Below are 20,707 nucleotides of genomic sequence, written 5' to 3'. Positions count from 1 at the left end.
GAAGTTCCCAGGCTAGGGGTCAAATCAGAGCTACAGCCACCAGCCTATGCAACAGCCACAGTAACACCAGATCCCAGTCGAATCCATGACCTACACCATGGCTTTTGGCAACACTGGATCCTTAACCCACAAGTGAGCCCAGCTTGGACACTGGTCAGGCTCTTAACCTACTGAGCCACAGTGGGAACTCCCAGATCTGCATTTTAACCAAGCACCTCAGATGGTTCTTCTCCATGGTCCATAACCTGAGAAACACTGCTTTAGAGATGGCACTTGCCATTGAGGGAGGAGCCTAGATGCCTGAAGTCCTCCTTCTGGAATCAACCCTTTGTCGTCGTTCCAGCAACTCTCCCCTCCTTCCACAGGCCCACCTCAGGCCCTCCTTCAGTGTCTTATCTTCTTCTTCCTCTTGGAGCTCCCAGCACTGCCTGTGTCCCTACTTGCCTGGCAGGAAATTGTCCCCCCTCACTTTGCCCTTAGATGGCCCATTCCTGTCCTTTGCTTGCCTGGGCAGAAGGGACCACAGCTGAGCTCCTGGGATGCCTGGCCACTCGACATCTTCTGGGTAACCTTGCTTGGCTCTGGCTCCAAAGGCTAAGTATGAATGTAAGTTCGTGCCTGGAGTGGTGAGTGCGTATGCTCTTGTGAGCAAGTGCACGAGTGTGATTGTTCGTGATTGTATTGCATAAATCTGTGAGTGCTTGTGTGTGTCCCTCTTTGCACCACAAACTCTCCTCCTACTGTTTGCCCAGCTGAAAATCTCCCCATAAAAACCCTGCTGGAGACTTAGAACACTAGACTTTTTGGGATTTCCCTTCTGTGAAATTCTTTCCAAAAATTAGTTTCTCTAGAAAGAGTTTCCCTCTTAACACATGTCCTGTCTGTAAGTGATGATGTTTTTCTTTCTGTTCAGTGGCCTGGAGGCTTAGAGGCTGTCAGCTGGTTCATTTCCCCCTCCCTCTGCAAACCATCTCATTCTGCTCTCTCTCTAGTTATGTTTGTCTTTGCAGCTTTACGCTTCAGGGACTGTAGTTTGGAGGGTCTAAGTGGAGAACAGAGTGGACTGTAACAGCAATGGGTCCTTCCCCTGGGAGGCAGCCGAGCTCCCACATTCTCTGACCCAGACATGCTGTGGCCATTTGTAAGGCAGCTGGGCAGCCTAAAAGAGGGAGACAATCATGGGCTTTGAATCATTATCTTCAACCTCCTAGTCACCCTCTGAAGCACTCTCATTCGCATGTTACAGACAAAGAAACTGAGACTAAGAAAGATACAAGAAACCTCCCACGGTCCCAGAGCCTGTCCATGCATGGGGAAGGCAGATGTGTCAGAATGTGGAGTCTGGACCAATGAGCTGGACTCTCCCCAGTGATGCTCACAGGCTTGTACTCCAAGTACCAAGGAGGAGATTGGAGTCCACACCCCTCCAGCCACACCTGGGTGCCCTCCCTGGGATGCAGGCACTTCCTAGCATCCCCAGCCCATCTTGGGTCTCACCCTGCCTGGCCTCCCTCACACACAGACCGCCCCCCCTCCGGGTGTTCAGACTCTGGTGGGTGTGTTCCTGCAGTCCTCTGAGGCTGCTACAAGAAAACCTGCTGTGGGTGCTGGTATACACACCCAGCCCCTGCTTACCTGTCTCTCCCTTGATTCCTGGTGGGCCTTGGGGACCTGGGGGGCCTAGAAAGGAAACAGAATTCACAATGTTGACTGGACAAGAAGGAGAAAAATGATTATGGGGCTGGTAGACAGAGGGCATTCTCTGTGCTTCCCTCCCATCCAGGGCCCCCTTCTCTTCTGGTGCAGGTACACCCTGGGGCCCTTTAGACCTGAAAGACCTGAGGAAGAGAAGCAGAGGCACCAATGCATCAGGCAACAAGGTGAGGTGACAGTGCCACTCCCATCATCATTTACTCATCAAAGTATTACTGGGCACCAAGGACCAGCCCAACTGTATGAAAAGACAGAGCTCCTTCCCACAAGAAGCTCAAGGCCCAGCCGGCAAAACACAGTTTTGCAGATGCTGAGGGATGATGAGGGGGGCCGAGTCAGGCAGACGTGGGTTCAAACAGTAGCACTGCTTTTTAGCTGGGTGATCCCAGGCACATCATTTCATTGTTGGGAGGGTCAGCTTCCTTGTCAGTGAATAGGGATCCACATGCTAGTTGCTTGCTTGGGGCTCTCCTGAGGTCACCATGCGGAGACCACCACAGAAAGCATGCCCAGGCTCTGAAAAATGGCACCTCTTACTGCCGCCACCCACGTAGGAACACTCCCTTTCCAGGGCTGCTCTGCGGTCTCCCAACAACTCTGGTGGGAGGGACAGGGCTCCTCATCCTGCCTTACTGCATTTGGCTGCTTTAACCAAACAGCACAGGCTGGGGGGCTTAACCAGTAGAAATTCACTTCTCAGAGTTCTGGAGGTTGGAAGCCTAAGATCAGGGGCCTGACGCCTGTATTCCCGGGAAGAGTCTCTTCCATGTTGCAGACCTCCTGTTGTGTCCTCATGTGGTGGGAGGACCAAGGAGCTCTCAGGGGTCTCTTCTATAAGGGCAGGTTCTCTTCCCTCCGAGGTCCACATGCTGGCTGCACTGGCCTGAGGCCCACCCTTACTCCCTCCAGCCATGGGCCAGTGTTAGTCAGCTGCTTGGGAGTGGTCCTGAGACTCCTCCAGCCCTGTATCCTATTTGCCCTCCCACACATTTTGGATCAATTGGGCCTTGGGCTGGTCGCTCCAGACCCAGGCTCTTGGAGGTCACACTCTTCTTGGAAAGAACCTTGGTTCCTAGGTTCCCAATCCCACTGTCTCCCAGCCACCCAGGGTGTCTGTCACTTCATGCCCACCCTATATGGCCTTCACCCCCAGGGTCTCATACTAGGCCAGGATCTGGGAACCCCCCCCCTTGCCAAAGAAAGGGATTCAGGTCCAAAGGCCCCCTTGCCCACTCACAAGTGGCTCCCCCTTTCCCATGACCTCTGAGGAGTCCCAGCCCAGGGGGGAGGGGCCAACCTGGGATCTGAGTACAGTTGTCCACCCGTCTCAGTAACTGCTCCTGCCTGGCGCAGATCTGGGTGAGCTGAGTTTGCAGGATTTGCAGTCTCGGTGCATCCCCAGCTGGGGGAGGGATGCTCTGGAGGAAAGAGGACCAGCTCCCCTCCGTGGCCAGCGTTTCATTGTGAGGGTAGATCACCAGGGCCCGGAGCTGCTCCTGCAATTTCAGAACTGAACACCCACCCCACCCCCATAGCACCCTTTCAGGGACCTCGTTCAAGCCCGAGGCAACTGGGCATTCTGTGTCATATGTGCAGGACCCTGTAATTCCTGAATAGGGCAAACTCATGTTTCAGGTGAGGATCTAGCATGAGCACAGAACTTTGCATCTTACATGTGTGAACACCACACTCAGGAGTACATCACACCTTCACAGAACAGACCTGCATGGCATGTGTACCCACTGCACCCAAGATCAACCTTCATGCAGTTAAGGGCTATGTGCATGTTCTGGGTGCAAATGCATGGTCACTAAGATGCTGGTCGGGCCTAATATGCATGTGACATGTGTTTATGACAACTGGGAACATGACAATCTTGAGTGACTTCACTGTCTACTGGTGGAACTACTTCATGACCTAACCATTTGGACTGAGAGCACTTTGGAAGTAAAATCATGTTAAAATGAAATGGTCTGATCAATAAAATCATGGACATGGAGAAGAGACTTGTGATTGCTAAGGGAGTAGGGGAGGGAGTGGGATAGACTGGGAATTTGGGGTTAATGCAAACTATTGCCATTGGAATGGATAAGGAATGAGATCCTGCTGTATAGCACTGGGAACTATATCTAGTCACCTATGATGGAGCATGATAATGTAAGAAAAAAGAATGTATGAATGTATGTATGTGTGACTGGGTCACCTTTCTGTACAGTAGAAAATTGACAGAACACTGTAAACCAGCTATAATGGAAAAAATAAAAATCATAATAAAATTAAAAAAAACAAAACAAAATGCTCTGATCAGCAAAACTTCTTCCCACTCAGAGGTTGGGAATCATTGATGTGAGATGAATAGGATGTGTGAAATCACTGCATCTTTCACTGCTTTAGACAAACACACACACACAGGTGCAGTCTCTCTCTCTCTCCTCCCTCCCCCCATCCTCTCCCTGCACCCCCAGCACACACACACACACACACACACACACACAACATACACTTCCCTCTCTGCTTCCTCTTCCCTCCCCCCACCACTGTGGCCACTCAGATAGTGGGAACTCTCTACCAGCACGTGGGCATCAGTGACCTCAGGACCCTCCTCTGAACTTGAGCCCTGTGTCTGGTGGGACTACAATGTCACGCTAGGAGGGACCAGACAGGACCAAGATGCTTTTACCTGTCATCACCAGCATCCCGGTGCCCACGGTGAGCAGAATCAGGTAGATGACCACCAGGAACATGAACCAGTTCATCCCATTTCTTTTCTTGGGCTTTGACTCTGAAAGGCAACCGGGGCAGAAGGTGGCTGCTGCAGAGTGGGGAGAGCAGGGAACCCCGGCTCGTTTCTGAACCTTCTCTTTGTGAGCAGGGTGCTCCTTTGGAGGTCCCAGGAGGGGAAAGACACAAAGGCCCATGACCCCCACATCTTCCCCTTGATCTTCCTTCTTGCCACAAGGCAAGAAATGCCATTATGGATCCCTCATTTGTGTGGCTGCGTGAAAAAACACCACACACATATCCTTGCCTGGAGAAGCACAGTCCTCAAACTGGTATTATGTGGGCCTTACTTGCTGTCCAAGTCTCAGCAGGGTCCCTGGCCAAAGGGGGTGCTCAGTAGAAGCTCATCAGATGAGTTAATGAATTAACATATTTCAATTTCAAAACTCCAGGAAGATGGCAATGAGTGAGGTTTGGGATGGTGGAAATCCAGTGGAAAAAAGGTTCTAAGACAAGATTTAGAGATTTTGTCCAGGGCTTTTTTCTTTTTCTTTAGATGTTTTAATTTTAAAGTAAAACAGACTCTTTTCCTCCCTGGCTGTTTGAAGACCAGCCGCCATCATGAATGACACAGTAACTATTGGGACCAGGAAGTTCATGACCAGCTGACTACTTGAGTGGAAACAAACAGTCATCCATGTCCTTCACCCTGGGAAGGCAACAGTACCCTAAAACAGAAATTCAGGAAAAAATAACCAAATGTACAAGACACACCAGATATCATATTTATGTTTGGATTCAAAACCCATTTTGGTGGTGGCAAGGCAACTGGCTTTGGCCTGATTTAGGATGCCTTGAATTACACAAAGAAAAATGAGCCCAGACACAGGTTTGTAAGACATGGCTTGCATGAGAAGAAAAAGACCTCAGGAAAACATCAGGGAAAAAAAAAGAAAAAAAGAACAGAATGAAGAAAGTCAGGGGCACTGCAAAGACCAAGGTTGGCACTTGCAAAAAAGAGTAAAGACTCTGCAGTGACTATGTCTGTGGTGATTGTCCAGGTTTTTCATGAGAGGATTAATGGGATGGGTGATGTCTCTGCAGCACCAGGATGCAGGTTCGATCCCTGCCAGGCATAGTGGGTTAAAGGATCTGAGATCCGGTGTTGTTATAGCTGTGGTGTAAGTTGCAACTGTGGCTTGGTTTTGATCCCTGGGAAATCCATATGCCTTGGGGAGGCCAAAAAAGAAAAAAATAAAAGAAAATAAATAAACTAGGAACTTCTACATGTAATTTTTTTAAAAAGCAAAACATGCTTAATACAATTTGTCAAACAATATGGAGAGCATTGCAAGAATAAATAATCTTGCAATTAACCTCCAGAGGTCCTAACCCATTGAAGTAAGCTGTGTTAGCATTCTGGGGTGTGGCCTTCCTCTCACTCCACATTTCTCTCAGAAATTTACAAACCCATATACTCCTAGGTAGACTTGGTTTTTTTCTTTTAATTTTACACTAATAATATATTAATAACATCATATTACAATTACATATTACATATCATTTACAGAAGCTTGCTTTCTGCAATGAATGATTTACCCTTCTAGTTTCCTCAGTAGAAATTTAACTATTTATTTTGCAGCTGCCTCATATTCCTTTAAGACATGTGGTGAGGCTCAGTCTAGTACAGGGTGTCTCCACCATGCACCTTCAGAGTCTGGGCTGACTTGGCAGCCTGAGTGAGCTCTCGAACATACAATCTGGTCAAGTTGTCTCCTTGCCTTCAGCTCTTTAATGGTGGCTCACTGCCTTCAGGACAAACAGCTCCTGCCTGGTACATGAAGCCTGGATGCCATCCAGATCTCCTGTGGAAACTCCATGCCACACCTCCAGGTAGACCAATGGTCAGGCTGGACCACTCTGCTTACACCTTTCTGACTTCAGGCAGCATATCTTCTCTGAATACCCAGCCTCCCCTCCTTCTTTCAGCAGAACTAGTTCTTCTCCTTTGGGAGAACAGTGGAGTTTTCCTGCTCCAAGATAGATTTTCTGGCTCCCCTGTGCTGGGTGGACCCTGCTCTAATTCCCACATCACTCTGTGTTTTCTTCCACTGTGGCACTGAGCACCCTGGACTGTGTCTATGTCTCAATCTCTTCCAGATGGCCTGGAAGTTTCTTAGGTATGCTGGGAAGATGATGGCTGGCTAGATGAATGGAGAAATGAGTGGTTGTTGAGATTTAGATGCTAAACATGGACAGAGTTGAATGCTGCCAGTTTAGAAGTGATAAGAGAGCATTGTGAATGCAACTTAGGACCTCAGTATCCATACAATCATCACGGTAAGGATGAGTAACACACAAGGGAAGTCTTGCATTTGACAGAAGGTGTTGGGTGGTGAATAAAATCTCATAAACAGCACTAAACATGATGAAACATAACACATAATGGGAATAGAGAGATGAACTATGCTTCAGAGGTATAGGTACTATAGAGGTCAGAGGTGGGGTGAGGGTCAACATTGGAGATATAAAGATATTTTCAAACTGGATAGTAGGAGCATGGTGCAAGACATTTGAGTAAGGATGATGAAGAGGAAAGTGGACATGGTAGTATGATGAGAATAGATCAGGCCCAGATGCTTTTTAATTCAGAGCTATTACTTGGCATTGCAGCAAAGTATTTTAGAAACTGGGGACTTCAAGTCTGTGGACTTTGTCTAACTCACTCTGTACAAAACAGAGGATCTGATAAATTCTTGACCCCTATGCTGATCATTTCATCTCTTAGTGGTAAGAAGAAACTGCAAAGAAAATACCTACTCTGGATTGGATTTGACCAATGACAAAGAGTTAGTTGAGATAAGAGAATGATAAAAAAAAAAAAAATCCTCATTTGAATAAGAACGAGCTTTCCTGGAGTAAAATATGGCAATTCTGGGTGAAAATTTTAGGAAAGCCAGTTATAGAAATTTGACAGTCCTGTTGTCTGACTCACAGTAGAAATATGGCTCCAGAGGGAAATAAAATCTCAATTTTATAAAAGAATGCAATGAAGAAAAAGGTCTGGAGTTCCCCTTGGCACTGCAGTTTAAGGATGAGGCATCGTCACTGGAGTGGCTTAGGTTGCTGCTGTGGTATGGGTTCGATCCCTGGCCTAGGAACTTCCACATGTCCACAAAATGGGCCAGAATCTATGTAATAAACATTAAGAATTTATGTAAGAAAACTAAATCTAAACCTATCACTGAGATGACATAAATGGAATTCTTCATAAGAATTTTAAGCCATAACAGGAGTTCCTGTCATAGCTCAGCAGAAAAGAATCTGACTAGTACCCATGAGGATGCAGGTTTGATCCCTGGCCTTGCTCAGTGGGTTAAGGATCTGGCATTGTCATGAGCTGTGGTCTAGGTCACAGACATGGCTTTGATTTGGTCTTGCTGTGGCTGTAGGGGAACCTCCATATGGTACACATGCAGCCCTAAAAAAGACCAAAAAAATTTTTAAGCCATAACAAAAACGCTTTAATGAGTAATTTCAAATAAAACTTCTTTTAAAAATCTTACCCCAAAGTAGAAGATACGTAAAAGAACAAAATGGAAATTTTATAACTTCAAGACACCAATATTTTTAAACTTCACTACTTTGGCTCAATAGTGTGATAAATATGACAAAAGAAAGAAGCAATGAACTAAATGATAGAACAATAGAAATTACTTAATCTGAAAAACAGAGAAAATCATTATCAACAACAACAAATAAACAGAACTTCAGAGACCTGTGAGTCCATAAAAAACACATAATACTGATATCATTGCAGTTCCAGAAAGAGTGTGAAGCTGAAGAAATATTTGAAGAAATAATAGCTGAAAGTTTCTCAAACTTTTTGGAAGACATAAACCTACAGATTCAAAAAGTTGAGCAAATCTCAAATATGATAATTTTGAAGAAATCCATGCCAAGACATATCACACTCAGGTAAAAATCTGAAAAAAATCTAGAGATAAAGACAATTAAAAATCTAAAGAAAAAGAAAAAATCTTGAAAGCAGAGAAAAATGACACATTACCTATAAAATAATACCAATTTATAATAACAATAGATTTCTCATCTTAAACCCTGGAGATCACATAGAAGTGGCACAATGTTTTTTGTGTGCTGAAAGATGTGAATTGTCAACCATGAATTCTATATCTAGTGAAAATATCCTTCCACAATGAATGGGAAATAGAGATTCTTAGATGAAGGAAAACTAAGATAAGTCATTGCTAGTAAACTTACCTTTTAAAAGTAGCTAAAGAAAGTTTTGCAAACAGAATGGAAATGATAGAAGAAGATGTGACACTTCAAAAAAGGAAGGAAGACCAGGAAAATGGAAAAAAGAATGAGTAAAATATAGGAATATAACTAGACATCCTTCTAGTCATAATTTTTTGGTACTGTATTATTTAATTGTAATGTACAGTTGCATTATTTAATTATAATTATCACAAATTCTTTGATGGAGAGGAAATCAGAATCAGATCTAAGAAGACTTCAGCATTCCAAGAATGATGTCAAATGACCCCCTTCATGGTGGATTATCCACTTATTTACTATGAGATATATTTCTTCTCCAGAGATTCCTTGTTTGTGTATCAACTGTAGATTTTTGGTTTGCAGTTATTCTGAAGTTTTGATATGAGTCTATATGTATGTGACATTGTTTTAAGTTGTTGTTCTCTTAATTGCAAGTTCATCTCCAGTGGCCTGTATTTGTACCCACCTCTTCTCATGATGTCTGACTTTGGTGGTATAATTGTGCATGGATGATTTTGTATCTTTACTGTATATATACCTTTACTGGTGAGCCTTGTCATTTGTGGAATTTTTGTTTCCTGTTGCTGTCTTTTCTTTTCTGACTAGAGAAGTTCCTTTAGTATTTGTTGTAAGCCTGGTTTAGTGTTGCTGAATTCTCTCAACTTTTGCTTATCTGTGAAGGTCTTGATTTCTCCTTCAAATCTAAATGAGAGCCTTGCTGGATAAAGTAATCTTGCTTGGAGGTTTTTTCCTTTCATCACGTTAAGTATATCATGCCGCTCCCTTCTGGCCTGCAGAGTTTCTGCTGAAAAATCTACCAATAACCTTATTGGGGTTCCCTTGTATGTTCTTTGTTTCTTTTCCCTAGCTGCTTTCAAGATTTTCTCTTTGTCTTTAATTTTGGTCAGTTTGATTAGTATGTGTCTCAGTGTGTTCCTCCTTGGGTTTATTTTATATGGTACTCGTTGTGCTTCCTGGATTTGAATGAGTTGTTCCTTTCCCATGTTAGGGAAGTTTTTGGCTGTTATCTCTTGGAATATTTTTTCTGTCTTGTTCTCTCTCTCTTCTCCTTCTGGCACCCCTATAATACAGATGTTGTTGCGTTTCACGTTGTCCCAGAGTTATCTGAGACTCTCTTCATTTGTTTTCAACCTTTTTTCTCTTTTCTGTTCTGCATCAGTAATTTCCATTAATCTGTCCTCCACCTTGCTTATTCATTCTTCTGCCTCCTGTATTCTGCTGTTAGCTTCTTCTAGTGAATTTTTTATTTCAGTTATTGTATTTTGCATCTCTTCTTGTTTAAGTTTTATATCTTGTATCTTTTTGCTCAGCATTTCCTGTAAGTTATCCATCTTTGCCTCCAGCTTATTTCCAATGTCTTGCATCATCTTCAGCATCAGCACTCTAAAGTCTTTTTCCTGGAGGCTGAGAATCTCTTCATTGCTTAGCTGATTTTCTGGTGTTTTTCCTTTCTCCCTCATCTGAGTTATAGTTCTCTGTCTTTTCATTTTTATAAGTTTTTGGTGTGGTGACCTTTTTATAGATAATAGAGTTGTAGCCTCTCTTACTTCTGGAGTCTGCCTCCCTTGTGGCTGAAGTCGGTATGGGGGCTTGCTGTAGGCTTCCTGATGGGAGGGGCTGATGCCTGCCCACTGGTAGGTGGAGCTGATTCTAATCCCTCTTGTAGGTGGGGCTTAGTCTCTGGATGGGATTAGAGACAGCTGTGTGCCTGAGGGGTCTTTAGGTAGCCTGTTTTCTGAGGGGCAGGGCTGTGATCCCACCTGGATTGTTGTTTGCCCTGGGGCTTCTCAGGCTGACTTATGGGTGGGGCCAGATTTTCCCAAAATGGCCACCTCCAAAGAAAGGCAGCTTCTGAATATTCCTGAGAGCTTTGCCTTCAATATCTCTCACTTACAACAAGCCACATTCACCCCTGTTTTCCCAGGAGGTCCTCCAAGAACTGCAGTCAGGTTTGACCCAGATTCCTATGGAGACCTTGCTCTGCCCTGGGACCCAGTGCACGTGAAAGTCCGTGTGCACCTTTTAAGAATGGGGACTCCATTTCCCCCAGTCCTGTGGAGCTCCTGTGCACAAGCCCCATTGGCCTTCAATGCCAAGTGCTCCAGGGGCTCTTTATCCCAGTGCCGGATCCCCACACATGAGGGTTTGATATGGGGCTCAGAACTCTCATTCCTGTAGGTGAGTCTCTGTGAACCAGTTAGTTTTTAGTCTGTGGAGCTTCCCACCTGGGAGGTATGAGGTTGTTTGTATCATGAAATCGCCCCTCCTACCTCTTGATGTGGCCTCCTCTTTTTCTTCTAGAGTAGGGTATCTTTTTTAAGGTTTCCAGTCCATTTGGGTGAAGAGCGCTCAGTCTTTAGTTGTGAATTTTGTTGTTTTTAGGAGAGAAGTTGACTCCAGTCCTTCTATTCTGCCATCTTAATCCTGTCTCCCATTTTTTGTGTGTGTGTGTGTGTGTGTGTGTCTTTTTGTCTTTTCTAGGGCCATACCCACAGCATATGGAGGTTCCCAGGCTAGGGGTCCAATCAGAGCTGTAGCCACTAGCCTACACCAGAGCCATAGCAATGCAGGATCCGAGCCACATCTGCGACTTTCACCACAGCTCACAGCAACACCAGATCCTTAACCCACTGAGCAAAGCCAGGGACTGAACCCGCAACCTTGTGGTTCCTAGTTGGATTCGTTAACCACTGAGGCATGATGGGAACTCCATCCTTCTCCAAATAATTTTAAAGAATCACATTTGATGATTGAAACATAAATTTTAATACTATCTGATATGGTACTCAGTGTATGTGGAGGAATACATCAGACAATTCATTTTTAAAAGTTAAGAGGATAAAAAGACATAAATGGATATAGTATTTCTATACTTCACTCAAAGTCATAAAATGTTGACACCAATAGACTGTGATAAGTTATGTATTTCAGATATAATACATAACATATGTAATGCCCAGAGCAACAACTAAATGAACTACTTGAAGAGATGTACTCCCAAAACCTGTAAACAAATAAAATGGAATTCTAAAAAAGGGCTCAAGTAACCCATAGGAAGGTAAGAAAAGAGAAACAGATGAATCAGAATCAGAGGAAACAGAGTAAATACAAAATAAAATGCAGATTTAAGCCTACCATATGTGAAATTACTTTAATATAAATGGTCTAAATACACCAAGTAAATGGCAGATATTGGCAAAGTGAATTTAAAAGCAGGATTCAATTATAAGCTATCTGTAAGAAACCAAACAGTAGCTCTTCTATTCACATGAAAAAAAAATTGATACAACTGAAAGGAGAAATGGACAAATGTCACTTATAATTGGGGACATTAACATCCCATTCTCAGCAATTGATAGGAAATAAGCAAAGATATAGAAGAACTGAACAACACCATCAACCAATAGGATGTAACATTTATAGACTATTCCATGCAACAACAGTAGAATACACATTTTCTGCATGCATACATGGAATATTCCCTAAGACCATATCATGGGTCATAAAACAAGCCCAATAAAATGTAAAAGAATTTAAATTTTGCAGAGTGTGTTCTCTGACAATAATGGAATCAAAACAGAAATCAGTAACACGTAGGCAATAGAAAAAATCTCCAAATACTTGGAATTTTTTTTAAACTTCTAACTTATGCATGGGTCATAGAGAAAGTCTCAAAGGAAAAAAGTTTAAAAATAAAGCTGAATGATAGTGAAAATACAACACATCAAAGTATGGGATACAGCTAAAACAGCACTGGGAGGGAAATTTACAGTGCTAAATACTTACATTTCAAATGAGGAAAGGTCACAAGTCAATAAACTAAGTTCTTACCTCAAGAAACCAGAAAAGAAGAACAAAATAACCCCTAAACAGGTTACAATAAAGATCCGAGCAGAAATCAATGAGATTTAAAATAAGAATACAAAAGAAAAAAATCTGAAACAGCAAGTTCCTACTCTATAGCACAGGGAATAATATCCAATCTCCTGGGATAGATCATGATGAAAAAGATATATATAAAAAGAATGTGTGTGTATATATGTATATGTGTATATATATGTATATATATATATACATATATCACTTTGCTGTATAGCATAAATTGGCATAACATTGTAAATCAACTATAATTTTAAAATATTCCAGTTTCAAAATCTAATAATAAACTTTATCTACCCTACAAAAAAATCTAGTTCTTTGAATGAAATCAATAAAATTGATAAAGCTCTAGCAAGACTGACCAATATAAAAAGGAAGAAAACACAAATCACCAATATCAAAAATAAAACAGGTAGTATCACCACAGATGTTGAAACTATTAAAAAGAAAATAAGAGGAGTTCTTGTCATGGCTCAGCAGAAACAAATCTGAGTAGTATCCATGAGGATGCACGTTCCATCCCTGGCCTCCCTCAGTGGGTTAAGAATCCGAGGTTGCCATGAGCTGTGGTGTACATTGCTCAGATCCAGCATTGCTGTTGCTGTGGCATAGGCCAGCGGCTACAGCTCTGATTTGACCGCTAGCCTGGGAACCTCCATATGCCACATGTGTGGACCTAAAGAAAAAAAAAAGGACAGAAAAAAAAATTAGAAAATACAACTAACTTTTTGCTCACAACTTAGAAGAAATGAACCATTTCCTCAAAAATTACAAACTACAAAAATTCAACTAAGATGAAATAGATAATATAAATATCTATATCCATTAAACACATTAAGTTTGTAATTTAAAAGAAATATCCAGGTCCACATAATTTTGTTGGAGTATCCTAACCTTTAAAAAAGTAATTAGCACCAAGTTTAAACAATTTTTTATGAATAATAAAAGGGTAGAAAATACCCCCAACTCATTTTCTATTACCCTAATATGAAAATTAGACAAACACAGAGTTCCCGTCATGGCTCAGTGGTAATGAAACTTGACTAGAATCCATGAGGATGCAGGTTCAGTCCCTGGTCTCCCCTCTCTCAGTGGGTTAACTGATCAGCCATTGCAGATGCAGCTCGGTTCTGGTGAGGCTGCAACCCTTGGCCTGGGAACTTCCACATGCTGCGAGTGTGCACCTTCCCCCCCCAACCAAAAAAAAAAGAAAAAAAGAAAATCAGACAAAGACAGTATAAAAAAGGAAACTAAAGATTAATATCTCTCACAAATTTCATACAAAAATCTTCAACAAAATAACAGTAAACCATATAAAGCAATATCAATAGGATTTATATACCATGACTAAGGAATTTCCAGGTATGCAAGACCAGTTCAATACCTGAAAATTGATCATTATAATCAACATATCAGTAGCCTAAAGAGGAAAAACCATATAATCATATAGTTGATGAATAAAAAGACCTTAACAAAATCCAATTTGTAATATAACTGTCGTAATTATAATTCTCATAATAACTAACAACAACAGAACCAGAAGAGAATTTCCTCAAGTTAAAAAGAGAGAGAGAGAGAGCATCTACAAGATATCTAAAGCTTATATCACACATAATGGTAAGACAGAAAATTTTCTCTTTAGATTGGGAACAAGACAAGGAAGTCTGTTCTCATTCCCTTTTTCTATATGCAACTGACAAATGACTGGAAATCAAAATTAAAAATGGAATGGCATTTATAATTGCTCCAAAGAAAATGAAATATTTAGATATAAATTTAACCAAATGTATGCAGGATCTGCATGCTGAAAGTTATACAATCCTTATTAAAAATAAAATCCAATGACCTAAATAAATTTAGAAACATATCATATTCATGGATTGTAAGACTGAATATAGTAAAGATGTCAATTCTCAAACTAATCTAGAGGTATGATATAATTCTTAAAAAATCCCAGAAAGGATTTTTGTAGGTATAAATTTATACTAAAATTTATATGGAAAGGCAGAAGTTCCAGAAGTTAATCTTGAAATAAAAGAACTAAATGTGAGAAATAGCTACCTGATGTCAAGACATACAGTATCAAGACAGTGCAGTCTTGGTGCAGAGATAGACATGTAGATTAATGGGACAGAATAAAGAACACAGAAATAGACCCACAGATGTATATCCAACTGATTTCTGACAAAGGAGCAAAAGTAATTAACTAGAGGAAGGATAGTCTTTTCAGCAGATGGTGTTGAAGCAATTGGATATCCACAAGAAAAACAAACAAACAAACCCAACCTCAACTTCCCATCTTAAAAAATCAACTCACAATTAACCATGGTACTATAATGTAAAACTATAAAACTTTTAGAATTAAGTCTAGGAGAAATTCTTCAGGACTCAGGGCTAGGTGAAAAGTTCTCAGTCTTGACACCAAAAGCACAATCCATAAAAAGAAAATCAATAAATTGGACCTCAGTGGAATTAAATACTTTGGTTTTGCAAAAGACTTTGTTAGGAGGATAAAAAGACAAATTATGGACTGTGAGAGAATATCTGAAAAATATCCAGACTTGTATCTTGAATGTATCAAGAATTCTCAAAACATTTATTATTAGTTTATCTTAGTAAAAACAGAAAAAATCCGGAGTTTCTTCATGGCCCAGCAGTTAATGAACCCGACTAGTATCCATGAGGATGCGTTTTCGACCCCTGGCCTCACTTAGTGGGTTAAGGATCTGGCTTTGCCGTGAGCTGTGGTGTAATTTGTAGACTCGGCTTGGATCCAGCATTGCTGTGGCTGTGGTATAGGCTGGCAGCTGCAGCTCCAATTTTACCTCTAGCCTGGGAACTTCCATATGCTGCAGGTGCGGCCCTTAAAAAAACAAACAAAAACACACCAGTGAAAACATAGGCAAATGACATGAATAGACATTTCACTTACGAGGGTATAAAATGGCAACTAAACATGCAAAGATATTCAACATTATTAGCTATTAAGGAAAAGCAAAGCAAATTAAAACTATAAAGACATATCACTATTACATGTCTATCAAAGTGACTAAAATAAAAATAGCAATAATACCAATTGCTGGTAAGGATACAGAAAAAAGGAAATCAGTTGTACACTGCTGGTGGGAATGTAAAATGGTACATTTACACTGGAAAAATAGATTAGCTGCTTCCTGTGATACCAAACATGTATTTACAATCTAGAAATTTCACTTTGGGGCACTTATCACAGAGAAATGAAAATTTATACTTGTATAAATGGTCATAAAAGCTTTATTTTTAATAGCCAAAATGGAAACAACCCAAATGTCTTTCAATGAGTGAATGGTTAAACCAACTGTGATACATTCATATCACACAATAATATTCATAAATAATACTCATTAATAAAAGAACCAACTATTGATACATACAACAACTTGGATGGATCTCAATGGAATTATGCCACATGAAAAAAAAGCTAATCTTTAAAATGTTGCATACTGTGGAATTCTATTTATATAATATTTTTTAAATAGCAAAGTTATAGAAAGGAGGAACAGATTAGTGGTTACTGGGAAGTAGCGATTTTTGGGTGGGCAAAGAGGGTATGTGTGTCTATAAAAAAGTCATGAGATGTTTGTGGTGATGGATTGTTTTGTATCTTGATTTTGGTGATGGTTACACAAATACACACATCTGGTAAAATTGTAGAGCCCTATATTCACACACACAAATGAGAGCATGTAAGACTAAAGAAATCTAAAAAGCTCTTGGGTTATACTAGTATCAGTTTCCTACCTGGCATATTGTTCTATAGCTGTGCAAGATTTTATCACTAGAGAAAAATGGGTGAAGGTCACAGAGCTTCCCTGTACATTTTTTTTTTGCAACTGTCTGTGAATTTAGAATTACTTCCCAAAAAAATAGTGGGAAAAAAGATCACCTCTGCATAAATCATATTTCTTTAAAAGATGAAAATGGTGACATGACAAAAAAAAATTATGTCAGAACAATGACATGAAGTGAAAGTAGTCCTATCAGCAAGGCTGACCCTGAATGCACTCTGGGGTTAAGGTCTGTTGGCAGAACATTTAAAATTAACTTCAGTGCAGGAAGAAGGGACAGGTAGATACAATGCTGGGACCAATGCTTAATGTTAAGACAAACAAACAGCACAAAAACTCATGATTTCTCAATTTGTATTTTTAGAGGTCTTTTTTGTCAATAAGGATGTTCTTCAGACTGAAATTGGTGGAAGAAATATTATGAAGAAAGATGTGAAACCTGAAATAGTGGAGGGCTTCTGGTAAGAGGATCAGATAATACCACAAAGATTGGAAGGGGCTTGGTGTGGTAACAGAACTTGAAGAGCTAGACACATCAGAAAAGTGACAGGAAGACTTGAGACAGGCAAATGCTCATATTTTCAAGAAGGTGGAAAGGAGCACATTCCAGAAAGATATTGTTTACAGGGACAAATGAGAAAGCTCTTGTTCAAGCTCAAATGTTCTGTTGCTAAAGGGAAGAGGCTGATACTGGTTCATGAGGGGAGACCAGGATTTCGCTGGACCTTCAGGGCAGCAAGAGCCAAAATATGCAGTCTCTTCAGAAAACCAAAGCAGTCTTCAGCCGACAGATAGGTAGATAGATAGGTGATAGACAGATATATAGTTAGATAGATAGATAGATAGATAGATAGATAGATAGATAGATAAACTGACAGGTAAACAAGCTTGGAGCCATTTAGTGCTGAAGCAAGTTGGTTTTGTTTTTTTTTAATCTCAGTAAGTCCCAAGGGTGTCCCCGTGTTACAGAGCCTCATGGTGATCACTCCATAATGGCTCTCATCTAGAAAGTTCCATGTGTTCCATGTTCTTTGTATGAGGAGAGACAGGAAGTTGTGAAAACATTTAGGAAAACATTCCATCCAAACTGGACTGATTTGGGGTTTTGGTTAAATTTTTAGTTTGTTGCATCTGTAAACCCAAGTCAGAAATCTGAGATTCACCCTTGACTCTCATCGTCCTCACTTGCCTTGTGTCCCCACTATAGAACTACTGATTTGACTTCTAATAATTCTCCAGAGTATTCTCTCTCTTCCTTCAACACACCCACTGCTTCTCATCATCTCTTGCTGCCCAGCTGTCCTCTGTCCTTGGCATTACTCTTTCCAGCTCGTCCCCCATCCACCACCCCATCAAATTCCAATCACTGCCTCTCAGCCCAGCTTTAATCTCTTCAAAGCTCCCCAATTGTCCTCAGGGTGAAGTCCAAATTAATTTGTCCTATTCTCAATCCCCAGTAAGCTTCCCCATCCAATTTTGGCCCAACAGTATGAAGTTATTTGTATTTTTTTTCTTAATATTCCTTGTAAGTATATCATAAACACATGGTACCCTCGCCACCATCTCCTTTCTCTAAGCAATCCTTTTTATCCTTTAAACTTTAGAAGAGGTCTCAGCTCTGCCCTCCAGTGCCCCAAACCAGGTTGGCTCTGTCCATAAAATCCTGTGAAAATCTCAGTGAGAGCCAGCAATGAATTGTATAGAGGTAGGTTATGGATAGGCTCGCTCTGCCATCCTCCTGCCACCGCCAGCATGACTATGGGCTCCCTGAGGCCAGAGGCCATGCTGATCTTTGTCTGTTTCCTCAGTGCTGAGTGCAACACCCAGCAGGTAGTAGGTGCAAATATGTTTGATCATCTGACTTTGCTTGAACATTTTCAGCATCTTAAAAAGTCATAAGTTCAAAATGCTGCCTTCCCCAAAGTTCTGTCTGAGTAACCAACAATTAAAGTCACTTATGCCCCTGCTTTCTTTGTCATACCACCATAAATTCTTAAAGGCAGAGCCTTGGACCACTCATCTTTGGATCCCCCATCTTTGGACCCCCATAAATTCCAGCCAGTGACCTTCACAGACAGACTCTGGATGAGAAGGAGAGTCAGGACAGGGGATGGTGCTGCATTTGTTCCCACACATACAACTTCCAGAAAAGACTGGGAATGGGGGTGACTGATTGACTTGGAAGACAATTTCAAAAGGATATTCTGAAATGAGAAATCAGAGATCCCCTGAGGAAAGCACTCAACAGTGACTTTAAATGCTACAAATTCTAGAGGATTTTAAAAAAGGTATCACCCATGTAACACTGAGGGAGAAAAAAAAACAACAGAGTTGACTGAATTTTTAAAATATGAGTGTAATCTAAGACAAACTAATTACCAAGCTATAATATATCCTAGGCCACACCAGATGGAAAAATCGCTCCCTGAGCAACACAGGAGTTATAACAGAAGTCACCTTAAAGAATTTTTTTGGAATGGCATTAAATAAATGTAAAACTTGGCTTCAGTTTTTGTGGAATTTTTTCATCCCTCTTGTTCTGCATTATTCTTTCATCACACAGTTCATCACACCTATAACCTCATGTCAGAATGAGACACTAATAAAAAAGAGGGCCATATAATATACAGTAGGATCAATCAAAGGGAAAATATTTAAGTATAATTTAAAGGAGTTGTGAAACTAAAGAAAAAAATCCCTGGGAGTTCCCATCCTGGTGCAGAGGTAATGAATCCAACTAGGAACCATGGGGTTGGGGGTTCAATCCCTGGACTCAGTCAGGGGGTTAAGGATCTGGGATGCCTTGAGCTGTGGTGTAGGTCACAGACGTGGCTTGGATCCTGCATTGCTGTGGCATAGCCTGGCAGTTGTAGCTCCGATTAGACCCTTAGTCTGGGAACCTCTATATGCCACAGGTGTGGCCCTAAAAAGCAAAATCAATCAAACAACAACAACAAAAACCCCTGTATACTTAAAGTCAGAGCACTTATTACTAACATCATACGAATTTCTGATGGAAGCATGAAAGCAAACAGAACTGTATTATTGAGAGTCAAAGGTGCAAACCTAGACTTTCAATTGACTTGTCTACTCTTGTGTTGCCAAGAGAAAGACTATATCACAGGCAATGTCATTATTGGGGAGTAGTACTTTACCATTAATTTCAAAGGTCTCCACTTTAGGCAACATGGTTTGGTCATGAGCTGTCCTTTCTCTGGTGCTGGTCAATGGCTCCTCTTCCTTGAGAATTTCCTTATTTCCACTGCTAAGCTTTATAGATGGCCAAAGTTCTGGAGCCAGCAGAAATGCTCCCCCAAGAGGAACCACTCAAGAAAGATTGTTCCCTTTTAACTGCTGCTGCTACTTGTAGAGCACGCAGAACTTCCTTTGGCTCTGATTTCCAAATTAGCAAAATGATTCTTGACATGATCAGATGAGGCATTTCAAAACGGGCTATCCACATGTGGAACTCCTGCCTCGTGCAGCTGCTTGTTAAGGGGGACCTCTGGGGCACGAGTCACAGGTCCTTGAAAGCATTCCTTGCTCCCATACCCCTGAAAGCAGAGAGCTGATGACTCCAGGAGGCCATTTCTCCCCATCTCATCTACCTACCCAAGCCATCATCCTAGACCCAATGCGTTGTCCTGGGACTACTCTGGCCCACACTGAAACCTGCCTCCTCTGACCTACTTCAGCCCTAGGAGTTCATCCTTGCTGCCCAAGGTGTGGACCATGGGCCAGCAGCATTAGCATCACTTGGGAAATTTTTATAAAGGCAGAGTCCCAAGTCCCACCCCATATGTGCAACTAAAAGCTGAGAGTTAAGTTTTATTTTGGTCAAAATTAGGACTTAAACCCAGGAGGAAGTATCTAAAGTAACCCTGAGGAATCCAATCCAGGAAGGCAAGGGAGGAGCTAAGATACATTGGAGTTTTTGCAACAAAAAGGCAGTTAGTAGGAACAAAAAATTACTTCTAGTAACAGAAAACCAGGTATATTAAGTCAAGGAATTTGGTACTTTTCTATGGGAAGATGCAAAGGCCTGGGCTCACTGAAATCATTCCTTTGATATACAACCCAGCCATCTGGGGCAAATATCTTGTGTTTTCAGAGCCTGAGTTTCCTCAGGGCTCACTCTTAGGAGTGGCTGCAGTCTGATTGCTGCTAGATGGCAAGTATTCTTTGTTTCCTTCCTAAGTTCCCTCAGGGTTCACTGACTCACACTTGGAGGTGGCTACACTCACAGA

The 20,707-nt window shown here is 41.5% G+C and overlaps 1 protein-coding gene and 1 pseudogene across 1 annotated transcript in view; one reads left to right on the top strand and one right to left on the bottom strand.

The window, feature by feature from the left end:
• MARCO (macrophage receptor with collagenous structure) overlaps positions 1-19,876 on the bottom strand; it is a 38,356-nt gene extending 18,480 nt beyond the window's left edge. Inside the window, exons 1-4 of the mRNA NM_001256366.1 lie at positions 19,616-19,876; positions 4,394-4,495; positions 3,011-3,223; positions 1,636-1,680 (exon numbers count right to left, since the gene is read on the bottom strand). Of these exons, the coding sequence (NP_001243295.1) occupies positions 1,636-1,680; positions 3,011-3,223; positions 4,394-4,495; positions 19,616-19,649 (394 nt within the window). The 5' untranslated portion in view covers positions 19,650-19,876. The remainder of the gene's footprint in view (positions 1-1,635; positions 1,681-3,010; positions 3,224-4,393; positions 4,496-19,615) is intronic.
• Positions 5,056-5,585, top strand: LOC100516467 (small ribosomal subunit protein eS24 pseudogene; annotated as a pseudogene).
• Positions 19,877-20,707: the final 831 nt, after the last annotated feature.

The sequence above is a fragment of the Sus scrofa genome, chromosome 15, assembly GCF_054392235.1.
Source record: "Sus scrofa isolate SSC_HxYL_T2T_F1_AM1 chromosome 15, Sscrofa_HxYL_maternal_Yorkshire_Landrace_v2.0, whole genome shotgun sequence".
NCBI lineage: Eukaryota > Metazoa > Chordata > Mammalia > Artiodactyla > Suidae > Sus > Sus scrofa.
The sequence above is the reverse complement of the archived record's forward strand: the minus strand, read 5'-3'. Positions and strand labels throughout refer to the sequence as shown.